Below are 15,371 nucleotides of genomic sequence, written 5' to 3' on the forward strand. Positions count from 1 at the left end.
TCCACTGAATGTGATGCTAAATATTGTCGGCATTAAAGGATCAGCTTAACTGCGGTCAGGTGCAGGTGTCAAGTAGGGATGACATTAGATTAAACGTCTCTTTCTGCCCTCTGACTGGGCACAAATTGAAACTTGACTGGCATCTACAATAGTATTGTACAGTTTGCGTTTACGTCTGTGGTATAGGTTACGTTCCAGTAGTGTTAATGTTTTAAACAGATTTATGCATCTTTTCTGTATTTCTGTACTTGTTCATTTGGGTGCTTGTGACCTCTTCACCAGATAAATGATGTTTGTGTGCTCTGTGTTAGTTACACAACTTCTATCAAACTTGATAAATTATGTCTTATATTTATAATCATATGACTACATTTAAAAATATGTTTTTCTGTATTTATATATTTAAGGGTTAAGCAGGGTACGGGAACTATAGCTCAAAATGATTCGTGCAGGATGGACATGATTACAAAACGTACTATGACGATACACTAGAAATAGAACAACTAAACCAATTAGATAGCGGTAGTTCACACATTCATGCCATGCTAGAAGTCACCATACAGGTGGGTAGAGAAGGCTTAACATTACACAAACCCAATAAAACCCACCTGTAGGCTCTCAGGACACTTCGTAACTTGTGTATAGACAAAAAGCACTTCATTTTGAAAAATGATTTTCTCAAGTCATTATCCTTTTTGGACCTTCCCATGCTTCAAATAATACCAAAGCAAAATTAAAAGATGCTGGATTTGCGAACTGTTGAATGTAGATTTAGAGAATAGTTCAGATTAGGCCAGATTAATGCGAGTGCACAGCGTGTGCCGAAAGGATTAGAGCCTCATCCAGAATGCCACGGATATTTCACAATGCCTGGGATTGGTTGGATCAGGTCATGAGGCTTCGTTCACGCGACGGTTTTTAATCGCAATAACCATTGATCCAAGTGACATCTGTTCGAGACAGTCTGTAGTTTTCTTGGAAAAATGCTTTGAAGATGTCAGCAGAACAGGGATTACACAGGAAATTAGTGAAATAAAGCAAAGCACTTCAAGACAGACCAAATGTATATGTGAAAAATGTATTTTTCATGCAGCTCTGATTCTGTACCGTTGGGTTTTCTGCAACAGGTGGTCTTCAAGCATTCCATAAAATCAGTCTCTGCAGAAACCTTTTCAGCCAAATGACTCAAATACATTATGAACACACGATGGTGCCAGTTTTGAATGTCATGTCTAATTGAACAACCGATTCGGTTCATCAGCACATAAAATACATCCTAAGTTCAAGCAAAACCATCACATCTAGTTTCTTACATAGTCATCTAATCAGTTACAGCACGTTGGTATCTAGTATTGCATCTAAAATGAAAGCACACAAAACACTGACAAAAGGTAGAGCAAAAACCCATTGACTTTTCTTATGGGTGCGATGTCCTAGTGCATTGGGGGTCAGAAATAAACAAATCAAGATGGTTACAGATGCGTTTCTGGGAGCACAAGGAATCCCAAAGCACACCCTGCATAACACCACAAATGTCAGAGACCAAAAGGTTTGCAATTAGTTTGGAACAAGTGCCCTTCGAAGGACAAAATGCCCCGTTCGGAAGGCACCGAAAGTTAACATGGCTTAATGAGAACATGTTTCAGCTCATTGTGCTGTGCATCCGGCCATAGTAATGAGTAGTATTGACTGAAGTCCAACAATTAGACTTGACCACCACAGACTGGGGCAAGAAAACATGAGAAACTAGTCAGATTAGTTTAAAGGAGTCATTTAATAGTTTTTTAAAACCATCACATGTTCTCAAACAAACCCACACATTTCTTCCTTAAAAGCACTAAAACCTTAACATCTATAAATATTTAATGCTCAACCGATTTCTTGTCTAGACACTAAAAACCACATTAAAACATTTTGCTTAAACGTTTCAATCATAATCCTCATCTTCGCTTACATAATCGTCACGCTTCTTAAGAACAGCCTGGTAAAGAGACGTCCCTCTTGCCTGGATAAACGTAACGGTCATCTGCTTCTTATTGACCTCCACATGGGCAAACCCACCCAGGGTGGCGGCATCACCGTTGAAGAACTTGAGGTAGCCTCGGGGAACCTGGTTACGGTGCCGCACGTCAGGATCCATAAAGTTACCAGCTCCACTAACCACATAACCGATGCCAGACTCCTTGAGGTACTGAAAGACAGTTGATACCGAAGTCAAAAATCACGCTCAAATAAAACATGAAGAGGAAAATGCCTACCTGTAGGTTATGATCATGGCCACACAGATATGCCGTGGCCTTGTACTTCCTCAGCAGTGGCCTCAGTTTCTTCAGCAAGCAGTCAGTGGGCCCATGCTCCGAGATGGACCACACCGGGTAATGGCCAGCCACCAGGAGATAATCCGCCTTAGACCTGGCCAAACGCTCCTGAAGCCAGATCAGCTGTTTGTTGGCCTGAACGCCGCTGTGGGGAGCTTTAGGCTGCTGGTCTAGGAAGTCATCGGAGTTGCCGCACAGCAACACAGTGTCAAGCATGATGATAGTCAATGTGCTGTCAGTTTTAGGAATGCGGAAGTTCATCTCGTAATAGTAGTAAGGGAAGTTCCTTGGGAATGGAAGACCTTATTAGACAATGGACACGAGAGCTCAACAGGTAGAGTTCAATTTGCAGTAAGGTCACGAGTTCAATTCCCAGGGAACTCAAGCTATACTTGTGCACTGCAAGTCATTTTGGTTGTGTCCACCAGAAATGTAGATGTAACGTGGACATTAAAAATAAAGACTCACCATCGTTTTGATCGTTGACTGTACTCAATTTGAGCAAGAACGTTTCCTGCATGGTCGTGATTGCCAGCAATGACGTACCATGGAATGTTAAGAGAATCTTGAGTATATGCGTTTTCAAAAGTAACCTTAAAGAACAGAGAACAGGGCATCAATACAAAAATGCTGGGTTGTTTTTAAACCATGGTTGGGTTAATCAAACATTGGATGGGTTTGCCCATATGCGACCCAACCATGGGCTGAAACAACCCAGCAAAGGTCAATTTAAACCTTACATTTGGACGCAACCATTTGACCCCAACCACAGCTTACAACACAAAGATGTAAACACACACTGGAATTTAGACATTCATCTACATTTATGTAGAATTTTCACTTCAATCTCACCTACAATGAGGCGTGTACAGAACACATATACATTGAGGCATTTCAACCCACAGTTGGGTCAAATACAGACATACCCAGCCCTAGAATTCACTAGATTTAACCCAACGGTAGGGCTTGTCCTTAAATTTGAGGCTACATAAAATGCTTGTTAGTGTCAATTCCCAAACACTGCCAAAGAATTTGAAAGACAAACCTGAAATCTAGGGTCATTCACATCAGTTACACCCTTGTAGTAAAAGTTGTCTCCAACAGCAAGAACAAAGTCGGAGCCCATCGTGGAAGCGGTTTTGGCCATCATGCGAGCAGTGGCTGTCTCTATAGGGGTAACATAAGGAGGATACGGCAGACCTCCCCAGTCTCCAACAACCAGGAACCTGATGGAGGACTTGTTACCTGACAACACAGAAACCAAAGATTTCAAACGTAACCACATAAAAGGGGAAGTAAAAGAAACAAAACCCAGAGGTAACGTCAACTCACTTCCTTTAGCTTCCAGGTCAATGAATGAGGAATGGTAGCAGAGGACCACAGGGAGCGCAGTAAAAAACACCAACATCAGTGGTGACGCCATCTACACAGAATGACAACAACAAGCCATCACAAAAATACATTACTTTACCAACAAAAAAAAAACCCTAATAAAAATTCACACAAGAAAGCCTCACACCAGCAGCTTCTTTTTCACTCCACAGTGATCCTCTCTCTACACCTCATACCCTGCCAGAGCACTATCTGTACATTTATATTTATACCATATCTAACCTCACCAAACCACACCCTGACTTCAATCCCATCTGTTTTCTGTTTCCTAATCACCAAACCGACCAATCGGACGGCAGAGATGCTCAGAAGCTCTACAGACGTTCAACCTGATTTCAGATCAGCACACTTCAAGAAACACAGTGGCTTTGAGCTTGCAAGAAGTGTGTTTGTTCGATATAAAGCATCTTGTTTTTTCTCACAAAATCATGTGAGTGGGAACAAAATTTGCCCTATTCAGCCAGTTCAGAGACCAAAGCATCATTCCCTGTGATAGTGAAAAAAGGAAGCGACTCTTTAGTTGGTGTATGTTATATTTCAAACACAGATCAACTTAAAAAAACATGCGTACCTTGACTAATCTGTACTATAAATAAAGAAAATGAGATGTTTATTACAACCGATTATCCAGAGCAGAGAAATACCTCACTATGTGTGCCTCTGTTCTTGATGTTTTCTTGTGCGAGCAATTCCTCAACTGTTCGTTTCATTTCTGCTTATCTACTATTTATTAGGCCGCTCGTAGGGCTGACAATGGGTGTGACTTGAGCCGTACAGGCGAATCACGTTCCCGCTGACTCAGAGACCCCCAGACGCATGTGACAAGTGCATTTGTTTCAAACAATCCCAGAAAGACACCAACTTTTCCATCCGGTCTCCATTCACATGCCTGTCAGCCACAGACTCGAAATGCTGTTATCATAAACACTGAAGGCTTTAAGGGATAGTTCAGGCAAAATTGTTCATTCTTTCCATTGTTTGAAAGATATTTTGAAGAACGTTGGTAACCAAACAACTTCAGCCTCCATTGACTTCCATTGTATGGACACAAAACCACAGAGACATTTCTCAAATTCTTGAGAATCAAGATCATATACATGCTTTTAGTAACATGAGGGTGAATAAATGACAAAGTTGTACATTTTGGTTAAGGTGTGTTAACTAAAGAAAAATATCTGCCAATTCCAATTCCAAAAAAGAAGGAAGACTGCACGCACCCTCGCCCAACCCCCCCAAAATGTCACTAAATAAACGATTAACAACATGATTAAAAACAGGCAACTGTTTGCCAAAAATGGATGTTTTTCACTTAGCAACACAAAAACAAACTATTATAATTACCCAATTCTGACAGGCAATTTTGGAAACAGCATTTCAAATGTTTATTAGTTTAACAGTCACCTAAACAATATTTAATAAAATAGGTTGATGCTTTGTGCAAATAACTCTGGATACATAAAGATAACAAGCAAAACCATGTTCTGTATGAAGCGGTCGCTCTGCAATTTATAACAAGCGTGTGCATGACGTAGAGAGCGTTGAAAGGATCCTATTGGCCGGCTGCATGATGACTACGCACACATTGCAAACCCCCACCACCCAATCCCGTCACAAATGAAAATAAATCGCTTTATTGCAATTTATGCGGGTAATCCGTGCGGAAATCCGTAATTATATGGAAAAATCACATCCCTGTATTTATTGATTTGACAGGTAACATGTCCACATCTGGCACACCAAGCTTATTTCAGTTCTGGCAATAAAAACCAAACAATTAAAAATGAAAAACAAACGTTTATTTTTGCACAGGTCACAGATATGACACACCAATCGTCTGATCGAGAGCAGAGACTTCAATGTAACATTGAGAAATGCAAAACAAACATCTTAAAAATCCTAACTGAGGAACATCTTAGTGGTTTCTGGAAAGTAATCATCCAAGTGTGTATTCATTCTATTATTCACATTCAGATGAAAACCAAAACCTGCTAAAATAAAAAAAGAGGATGACCATAAATATATCACAGGGGAATAACAAATTGCAAATCACCATTAAGAAATTCCACGTGAGTCACATCCACCATTTAGGCAGACAGAAATCAACTTCCGTCTTCCAGATGTGATATTTCCTGAAACCTACGGTGAATCAAAATCACGCTAATCTTTGTAGAACTAAGACGCAAAAATAGCACAGACACCGTATAAAATCGACTAAGAGAGTGAATGTTTAGTGAGCCTACAGTACTGCAGAAATGTCCGAATGTGAATATGCACCATTGTTTATCTGTACGTATAGTCTGCAGTATTGGTTCCACTGGTGTAGCCCCCCAAGTTTGGGTAAGCGCTTTGGGTGTAGCCATATCCCGGGGGTGTGGTACCGGGTGGTCCGAATGTCGCTGTACCAGGTGGTCCACTGAATGCTAAAGACAAAAGAGAGTTTAAGACAAACTTGTCATGAGTTTAATGAGACGAGCAAACGGAAATTCAGACACCCACCTGCGTAACTGTAATCCGCCGGTCCTCCCATACTCACTCCAGGAGGACCCCCGTATCCGTAACCGTAGTCTGGTCCTACAAGAGGCACTTGGGTGGAGTTTTTGTTCTGGTTTGGAGTCTGAATGTCCGGTTTCTTGAACTGGGAGTAGGTTTGGCTGTACTGATTGTAATAGCCGGTGATGGGCGGGGGGACGGCCTGGTAGGTGGCTGCGTTCGCGCTGGAGATGGCAGACTGATCCGCTGTGACATCCATGGTGGTGGTGCTGGTAACAGGCGCGGTTGACGGGACTCCGGCACTGGTGGTGGACCCTAGTGAGTCAGGTATAACGATACATTGTGATAAAAACAAGCTACGGCGATTTTTTTTTTACAATATTATGCATGTTTAAATCTATTGGTTGAGCTCCTAGCATGTAACTTTCGTCGACATATACATTGTTTTTCAAGGCTTTAAGAAGTTCACTCTTAGCTATCTTAATTCCATCCTAATTGTAATTTTGCTAAATCTAAGACCTAGTGACTTTATATTCATTCACATACAGAAGATTAAAAAAAAACCTTGAATCCTATAACAAATTTTATGTACAACAAAAAAAGTTTGTTTGTGGTTTGGAAATAAATCTGTTATATGAATTTATGATATGATAAGAAAATTTTTTGTGCATCTATAATCATTCTTTTCGCATCCTTCAGCATTCAGACTGCTGTGACTCATGACAAACAAGGAGCTTTAATCTTTTATTATTCTAACAGCGTACCTGCAAACTTTGAGCCTGCGTGGTTGAATCCTCTTCCTCTCCCACGGCCTCTTCCTCTACCTCGACCTGCATTGTAAGCTACACCAGCCATGCCGAAACCCTAAAGGACAAACATGTTTTATCATGACTGTAAAATGAAAGACAAGATCTAAACGAGCTAACAGAAGATTCCGGATGGTTGCAGTGAAGTTACCGTTGGAGGAAATCGCTTCTTCTTGAGCGGGTCTGCAGGAGAACCTTCCGGAAAGAGCTGCTCTAATGCCGCCAGCGCTGCGTTGGCTTTGGCTAATTTCTTATTTGACCCGGAGCCCTGGAACTTCTTTCCGTCAACATCCACCTGAGAAAGAGAAATGCACAGACACACGTATGAATGACTTCACATCTCTGGTCAAAATCTGTGGAAAATATGAAGATCTACACATAAACTGTGGCCACCAAATGTCAGAAAAGGCTAAATCAGTGTTTTCATGTCTGACCTCAATAGTGAAGGTTTTGTCGTTGAAACGGCCCTTGACGCCGACAAGTTCATATTTGAGACTTCTGCGCTTCTCGTTGAGCTCCATCACAGGATTTTTGCCATGTTTGGTGAGAATGGGGCCGCCCTGCGATAAAAGTCACAAACAAATCAGACCAAACTGTTAATGAACTCCGAGACATTAAGGTCGTAGCTGTCTGTGGACACCGACCTCAGCGCCGTCTTCAGATCCGGTGGGCGTAGTTTCATCTGAACCCGTGCCCGCAGCTGCGGACGCGGTTTTGTTTTCAACAGCAGGCTTAACCTCCGTTGCCATGGGGACACCCAATGCCTGCAGAACCTGCGTGTGTGGGACGTGACGTAGAGAAAGGTTTAGCCTTCACGCGAACTGATGCTAATGTTTAAGAACAAATCGTCGAATGACTATCAGCTGACTCACTTTCTGGGCAACGTGTAGTTTGGCGCTGCGTTTGGAGGCACCTGTAGCTTCGTATGTGACCCCGTCCACCTCTACGGTCATGGTGAACTCAGGTTCATGTTCAGGACCGGTCTGGGATGTCAGTTTGTAGAGCGTCCCGGGACGTATCTGATTCAGCTTCATCAGCGCATTCTCCGGCTTGCTCTTTTCTGTTCGAAAGGAGAAAAGGATCTTTTAAACAACCAAAAAAAAGGATTTTGTACCACATGTGAACTGCTACACCCATTTAGCCAGTTTCCATCCATGCACGTTTCTCTTTACAAAGTCTAACAGCTAGGCACCTTAACTGACAAAAGATTTTTGCTGTGAACTGTGAAGAAATGAATGACAAAGATAACTTTTGAAACATTATATGATGCTTGGAAAGTGTACCTTTTCTTGGAAACTTCGGTCTCATATCATGCTCTCCCGCTTCAAAAACTCTCGGTCTCTTTGCTGGAGCATCAGTCACTGCTATTAAAAGAATGATCAGATTCACAGTTCAAGTTAACTGTTTATTCATCTTTGGAAAAATACAATATCATTGTTCATATTTCTCTTTCAATACCCCTCATTGTATTTAGAACTCAAACATGACTTCCAGTGAACGTAGGTCAGGCACTCCTAGCAGAGATCATTTACATGTCAAAAACAAACACGGTGTAGTTGGTACCTGCGCTCTGGGTGCTGAGCATTCTTGCGACTTTAGAAGTGAGACGATCCATTCCAAGAACTTTATACAGCTGCCCGAACGCCGACAGTCTTAACGCAAACTAGAGATGAGAACAAGATAAACATCATATCATCAGATGTGTCTATTTCCACAGTGTTGCTATGAGCTACAAAAGCAGTGTTAATACAGCCCTATTATGGAGCCATAATACGGGACTAAAGGCCACAATGAACCTGTGCACTCTGGGTAATGTCCTCCCGCTGTTGCCGGGTGAGATGGGCAGCAGCATTAGTGCTCTCTCGCTCACAGGGGTCAATAACGCCCGGACCATCTGTAGAGAAAAATCATACTCAATAGATCAACTCAAAGAACACAACATACATCAACAATACTGACAATGAAAAATGCATTACCTTCCATTAATATCCCGGATGCAACACATTCCAGAACTCTCCGAAATGCCTCTCCAGGTCCCAGCAGCCTCTCGCTGGTTGAAATGGCTTTCTGGCACAACAGTTCCAGAACCTGAAGACAAATATATAGTTAAGATTCCTATTAAAGAGATTCAGGATCAGTTTGGGTCTAACTAGTTACTAAGCAATTAGTTACTATAATTTAGTTACTTTCCCTTGAAAAAGTAAAGTAAGGGATTACTCTTATTTTTTCTGTAATTTAATTAGTTACTTCTGAAGTAATTAAACTAAATACTGTGTGTAATACATGTGTGTGTAATAGTGGAATTGACATCAAAATTCAAAAGTCTAACTTTAAAATCCGTGCTTTAATGTATAATTCTCACATTTGTAATACTTTGGTCGGTTAATAAGAATACTTTATGTAGTTTTATATGATTTATTTGAATGAATTAAAAGAGCCCTTTCATGTCTATCCTTGAATCACTTAACTAATCAAGGTTGATACAGGATATAGAAAGTAATTAGTAACTAAATACTTTTTGGAGAGAGTAATTTGTACTGTAATCTAATTACACTATTGAATATGTAATTAGTAACTAGTAATTAATTACTTTTTCAGAGTAACTAGCACAACACTGTTCAGGATGTACTGAAATATTATAGAAAATGTGACTCCGGAATTTTGTCAGTAAAGACAAAACAATTTATACTTTTAAAAATCCCTAGTAGAGAATTTTTTGTTATTTTAAAAGAATCCAGATGAGCTTTAGCATGAAAAAGCTTATTTTATTTAATGTGTTAATTGTATAATGTCTGTTGCATAATCAAATGTTTATTCTGGGTAAAAAATAAGCAACAGCACTGGAATATTTGTTAATGAGTTTTTCAAGCAATGTTCTAGAAGTCAAAATCGAGTCGTTAAAAAATATCTGATCGCATAAAAAACTCTGAGCTTTGCTGCAGTGCAACAGCATGTGTATTTAGTTTTTTGTCTTAAAACGTTGGTCAGTTGAATGCCAAATGGATCCAACTTATGCATCATAAAAATCATTTTGTTAAAATTGGTATCAGTGCATATTCCTAGATATCACGTTTATTTGTGGACGACTCACCCAGCCCTTGAGTGGGGCCCAGGATGAAACGCGGGAACACAGGTCCCGCAAGATCCGAATCACGATCATGCACGACTCCAGCTCGGAAACTTTAGCCTGTCAACCCAACAAACAGCAATCCCGTTAAAACAGTCTCACACACCCCGACAGAGAACTTCTAGAAGCTTTTAGAGGACGTTTTTACTCAAAAGATTACAATCTGGCCGAATCATAACTTCTGACCAACACGAATAAATTGCAACCTGGGTAAGATACATCAGACACAGAAGCGGAAACTACGCAGTTAATTGTTAACAGAATGTTTTCAGAAAAGGCTTTAAATATGTATGTTCCCCAGGTCAAAGGTCAGATCTTACAAGTCGACTTTTAGACAAATAAAGACGGGATGCAAACCTGGAACCACTTGGCCTGGCGGAGAGACGCCAGAGAAGCCAGGCATTTCTGCCTGTCCAGAGCGTCCTGCGGAGAGCTTTCCGCACACGATTCTAGTGACGATTGGAGTAAGAAGACAAGGTACAGTTTGACCAAGGGGGTTCTGTCATCCGGCCAGGGGGGAGAGGCAGTGTTCCCATGCCCACGGGCGAGAGGGGGAAGGTTATCTACACTGCCTATAAAACTATGCTATCCGTCTGGAGTATAGCTATGCTATAACATTTACGCTAAACTGAAAGCTTCTTCCTCCCTTCGCCTCTCTGGGCCAACTGCATCCCGCCCCCTCCCGAGACAGAGTGTTTCCAGTTGGTCAAAAGTCCAGCGACCCTAAAAATTGACAAACTAGAAGGTTTGGTTGAGAAAGTCAATTTGCAACCACAGGCAACAATAGCAATTTCAATAAACTCATTTGTGAACAGGGTAAATACTGCAGCAAAACGCATGTGACATCTGCTCAGGGTGTGAACAGATTTACTCGCAATTAAATACACAAAATGCAAAGCTTTTATATAAACAAGACATGTGAAAATCTAGACTTACTCATTATGCAATGTGAAAAAGAATTAGGCGTCACATAAAAGCAAGAAAATAAAAACAAGCTATGAAACTAATCTTTTGCTGCAATGCAAACCCTTCGTATCGCTCTAGAGTTGAACACGCTCGGTTTCCAAGGAAACGCTTTCAGCGAGAGCAGAATCACTTTTGGGTGGTGTCACCATCCAGAGCACGACATTAACCTGTGCTGCTGTCACTCCTCTGATGGCACCGAAGGTCTTTATGCTCCAGAAATGAGAAAGGGTGCGTTCATACCTCCGGCGGACTCTTTCTCAACCTGCTCCCTGACAATGGGCGAGGTCAGATGGATTTTCAGTTTCAGCAGGGGCGACGTCGTGCTGGTCACGATGATGGCAGCTTCTTGGATGGATGGAGTGATAACGAATTTCTCTTCAGTAACATCCTGTCAGGAGAAACAATTTGGATTTTATTTATCGGCTGGTGGCCATTTAGTCTATATATAGTACTACACTGATCTGCAGGACTCGGCATGCAAAAATGGATGCCGATTGCATTTTACAGGCCAAAAAATATAAATGTATAGCCCATAATAGAAAATTGTATTTCTTTTTAACACGACAGCCCATTGAAAGTTTCACATTTCCATTAACTAATGGTCGGTATCCATAGGTTTATATACAACAATCCGAATTCAAGGATGAAACATACACAACCTTTATGAGCTCTGAGAGTTTTCCGGAGATCAGTCTGAGCAGAGAACTGGTGGGTACGTCTCTGGAGAGAAGCACCAACTCCAGATCCAATTCATCCTTCAGTAAGAGCCCTTTTGCCACCAGCCCCACTCTCAAAAGCCCACGCAGTTTATTCTGTGACGAATCACTGCATAGAAGAGAGCACAGGAGAATATCACACCACCACTGCTCGAGACATCGAAGGTTCCTCCGTCTCTGTGAAACACACACATACCTTTCACTAGCACCAGCAGCCTCATTTTCTTTTTTATTCAGCCACTCAGAGACGGCCTTCAGGCCACATTCCATGTTAGACACCATGTTCTGCACGCCCTCCAGCTGCTCCGCTGATGGGTATATGGTGGTGTGCTTGGCTCTCACGTAGCGGTCCTCATTCATGAAGGTGCGCATGGGCGGCAGCTTCATTGGTTGCTGTAAATTATTAATAGATAATATTATAATGAGTCGTATTACAAAGAACATTTTCTGTATAGGGTAAGGCAATAGTGGTGTCATAGGTACCTCTCCCGGGTGCACATGCTGATCTTCCCATTTTCTGTACTCCACCACATAATCATTGTACTGCCTGAGGTCTTCCTCGTAACACAAGCAGTCAAACCAATACCGCAGCTCTTCATATCTGTACGCACGTGGAAGACACTTTCAAAGCGAGATTGATTCAAGGTGTACACTTTACCTATGCCCTTCTTGTGAATCTAACCTGTCGTATCTGCATTTGCGTTTGAGTCACCAGTCAATTACAGAGACATACAATGAATTATACATTTCACCCAAGCAATCCCTAGTGCCAAAATCAAACAATCGTGGTCCACGCTCTTTCTTACTCGAGGGAAAAGTTCTTCATTTTTCCAAAAGTATAAATAGGGCACGCGGACCAGTTTTTTTTTTACCATATCCACATTTCGTTTGTTGTTTTGTATTTTTGTTATTTATTGCATTTTATACTGTTTTTGCTGCTGTTACTTATAGGTCATATATTAAAACACGCACACAAATATTGCATCCAGTATTTTTGCCTTTTCGTGATATTTAATTAAAAGGGATATTGTCTCTTTTTTGTTTCATTTTATATTCCTGCCCCAAAATGAAATTGCTGTTAATTTACTCGCCCCCAGGACATCCAAGATGTGTGTGACATTGTTATTCATGAAGATATTTAGTTGAATTAATTCAAGTCAAATCGATGAAAGTAATCCCCGCCCCTTGTGACTGACGTCTTATATAAAGCGAATCAATTGATCTGCAAGAAACTGAACGCTATTATCGCATCTTCGGCTGAAATCAATCGCATTCATGTGCCTCACGCACTTAGAAGGGCAGATCCTTCGTAGTGCGGTTTCTGGAGGGAGATGAACAGCTGTTTTTAGTAAATATAGCTGTTTAAATCGTACACAATGAACGCAGTAATAAAAACAACACCGTTTTTCCGTTATCTGAGACGACCGTTCACGTAGTGTACCCTTCCTGCAGTTACTTTCAAGGGCACAAGACGCGTTTTGGAACGTGACCTATCGCGTGCGCAACCAATTGCCGGTGGCTGTGGATTGCCGGTTATAACGTTGTAAATTACATTAAGTTTCTTGGACAGACTTTGTTGGACGTCTGTGTATCGTTGTGAGCCGCGGGAATTGATTTCGTATTGAATGTAAGTTAACGTTAGCAGCGTTTTGGACTTTCAAAGATGCGGCGTCTCAGGACGTGCATTTCTCTCTTAAAGCACACCGTTCTTAAAGACTCTTCACTTATTTGAAATGATAAGGCGGACCGGGTCAAGATGATTGACAGGCCGCATTTGGCCCACGGGACGCCAGTTGACTAGCCCTTCACTACTGCCTATTTTTTTTAATGCTCGTCTATCTAGTCATATATATTAATAGAGTATTCTCGTGGTATGCGCGAGGTGTCATAAATGTATTGGGTGTCTTACCGTTCGTAGTCTGGCGGGTGAAGTCGGACTCCCTCCTGAATCAGATTATCCCAGTACAGCAGCTCCTCATAGGCCTGATGTTCGTCCCAGGACGGTGGTGGTCGAGATAAAGGAGGCCGCGCAAAATTCCCCATGTGAGCCATAACTTCCAGAGACCTGTTTACCTTGAATAATCCATTCAAACCGACCTTTACTCAATATCGTGATAATAAACCGACAAACGTTACATCAAATTAACGTGTTCATTCGGATATTACGGTTTCTAATTGACATGTATCACGTTAACTTCACATATAATAACAAAGCATTAACGTTATACTAACACTGAAATCAATGGGGAGCGTTAGCGCACGCGGACATGCCCCTTTTTAAAACGTAAACTGGTAATAAACCAGTATAAACCTTCTCGGACCGTTGCTACTGTTGAATAAACTCGAAGACTGTATTGAAAGCAAGTAAATTGTATTGCAAATGTAAGTATATGCTTTATGTAACGCTAAAGATATTTGTTTTACTTACCGTCCAATCGGTGTAATAAATGAAAGCGCAAGAGATCTATTTCCGGGTGAAGGCTCACCGCGCATGCGCATTCATGTTTACAACGCGTAGCGGGTTTATGTGCAACTACACGCATCTTATTTGAAATCGACGATGATTTTATGTCCCTGTTAGACGTGGTTAATGTACTTAATCCAAACTCTTACCGATGACAATCAAATACCCATAATTATCGTATTTTCTATCACTATAAAAATATTGTAGATCGGGTTCAAGTTCAAGTGGCTTTTATTGTCATTTCAGCAATATACAGTACACAGTGAAACGAAACAACGTTCCCCCAGGACCAAGTTGCTATACATGCTTAATGGCTGGAATACACTACAAGACTTTTTAAAAATCTGAACAGATTTTTTTTAAACTAGACATCGTACACTTACAGACTTTTTGAAAGTTGCAGATGGAAACAAACTAACTGATCAAATCTGCAGACTGGCACAGACTTTCTGCACAAGTCCAGACTGAAAATCTGGGAAACATTTGAGCAAAAGTCTTGTAGTGTATTTTAGCCTTAAGACATAATCACACAGACTACATAAAAGTGCACATGTGTAATCTGTGCAAGTACAACATTTAGTGCAAAAACATGACACAAATAAACCACAGTACACAGCGTTAAACGTCAGAAAGCAAATACGTAGTGAAACATTGAGCATGTAATCATACTACTGTAGCTACATTTAAACGTTCAATGTGGAACTACTGTATAGCTGTGTTGATGCAAAAATATGCGAATAAGGCAGTTATTGGTGCAAATGTGCAAACAGCGTGTTACAGTGTATGTGTAGTCCCGAGTCTTTTTATTTAGGAGTTCGAATGGCTTGTGGAAAGAAGCTGTTGCACAGTCTGGAGGTGAGGGCACGAATGCTCAGGTACCTTTTTGAAGGGTAAAAAGTGCGTGAGAGGGGTGAGTGGGGTCAGCCACGATGCTGGTTGCTTTACGGATGCAGCGTGTGGTGCATATGTCCATGTCATGATAGAGGGTAGAGAGACCCCGATGATGCAGTGATGCAGCTGCTCAGGGTGCTCTCGAAAGTCCCTCTGTATTCCTCTGCTTTTCTCAACCTTTGTAGGAAGAAGAGACGCCGC

At 41.3% G+C, this 15,371-nt stretch overlaps 2 protein-coding genes across 4 annotated transcripts; both read right to left on the reverse strand.

The window, feature by feature from the left end:
- Nucleotides 1-1,494: 1,494 nt before the first annotated feature.
- acp5a (acid phosphatase 5a, tartrate resistant) lies at nucleotides 1,495-4,420 on the reverse strand. 2 transcript variants are annotated; one of them, XM_057338265.1, is made up of 6 exons: nucleotides 4,355-4,420; nucleotides 3,651-3,741; nucleotides 3,364-3,563; nucleotides 2,787-2,911; nucleotides 2,259-2,604; nucleotides 1,495-2,191 (listed from the first exon to the last, which is right to left on the reverse strand). In XM_057338265.1, exons 1-6 carry the CDS (start codon nucleotides 4,418-4,420, stop codon nucleotides 1,928-1,930), a joined length of 1,092 nt encoding a protein of 363 aa, XP_057194248.1. In that variant the 3' UTR covers nucleotides 1,495-1,927. The 2 variants fall into 2 exon arrangements, with proteins under 2 accessions (XP_057194248.1, XP_057194249.1); XM_057338266.1 differs by lacking the exon at nucleotides 4,355-4,420 and adding an exon at nucleotides 3,836-3,925 and having other exon boundaries at nucleotides 1,670-2,191.
- Nucleotides 4,421-5,484: 1,064 nt separating this feature from the next.
- On the reverse strand, nucleotides 5,485-14,334 carry ilf3a (interleukin enhancer binding factor 3a). 2 transcript variants are annotated; one of them, XM_057338444.1, is made up of 19 exons: nucleotides 14,244-14,334; nucleotides 13,725-13,888; nucleotides 12,299-12,416; nucleotides 12,012-12,208; nucleotides 11,759-11,924; nucleotides 11,340-11,487; nucleotides 10,491-10,582; nucleotides 10,098-10,193; nucleotides 8,983-9,094; nucleotides 8,803-8,900; nucleotides 8,570-8,669; nucleotides 8,290-8,370; nucleotides 7,879-8,066; nucleotides 7,651-7,779; nucleotides 7,441-7,566; nucleotides 7,158-7,301; nucleotides 6,965-7,064; nucleotides 6,207-6,515; nucleotides 5,485-6,130 (listed from the first exon to the last, which is right to left on the reverse strand). In XM_057338444.1, exons 2-19 carry the CDS (start codon nucleotides 13,865-13,867, stop codon nucleotides 5,991-5,993), a joined length of 2,487 nt encoding a protein of 828 aa, XP_057194427.1. In that variant the 5' UTR covers nucleotides 13,868-13,888; nucleotides 14,244-14,334; the 3' UTR covers nucleotides 5,485-5,990. The 2 variants fall into 2 exon arrangements, with proteins under 2 accessions (XP_057194427.1, XP_057194426.1); XM_057338443.1 differs by having other exon boundaries at nucleotides 11,759-12,208.
- Nucleotides 14,335-15,371: the final 1,037 nt, after the last annotated feature.

This window comes from Triplophysa rosa, linkage group LG7 (assembly GCF_024868665.1).
Source record: "Triplophysa rosa linkage group LG7, Trosa_1v2, whole genome shotgun sequence".
NCBI lineage: Eukaryota > Metazoa > Chordata > Actinopteri > Cypriniformes > Nemacheilidae > Triplophysa > Triplophysa rosa.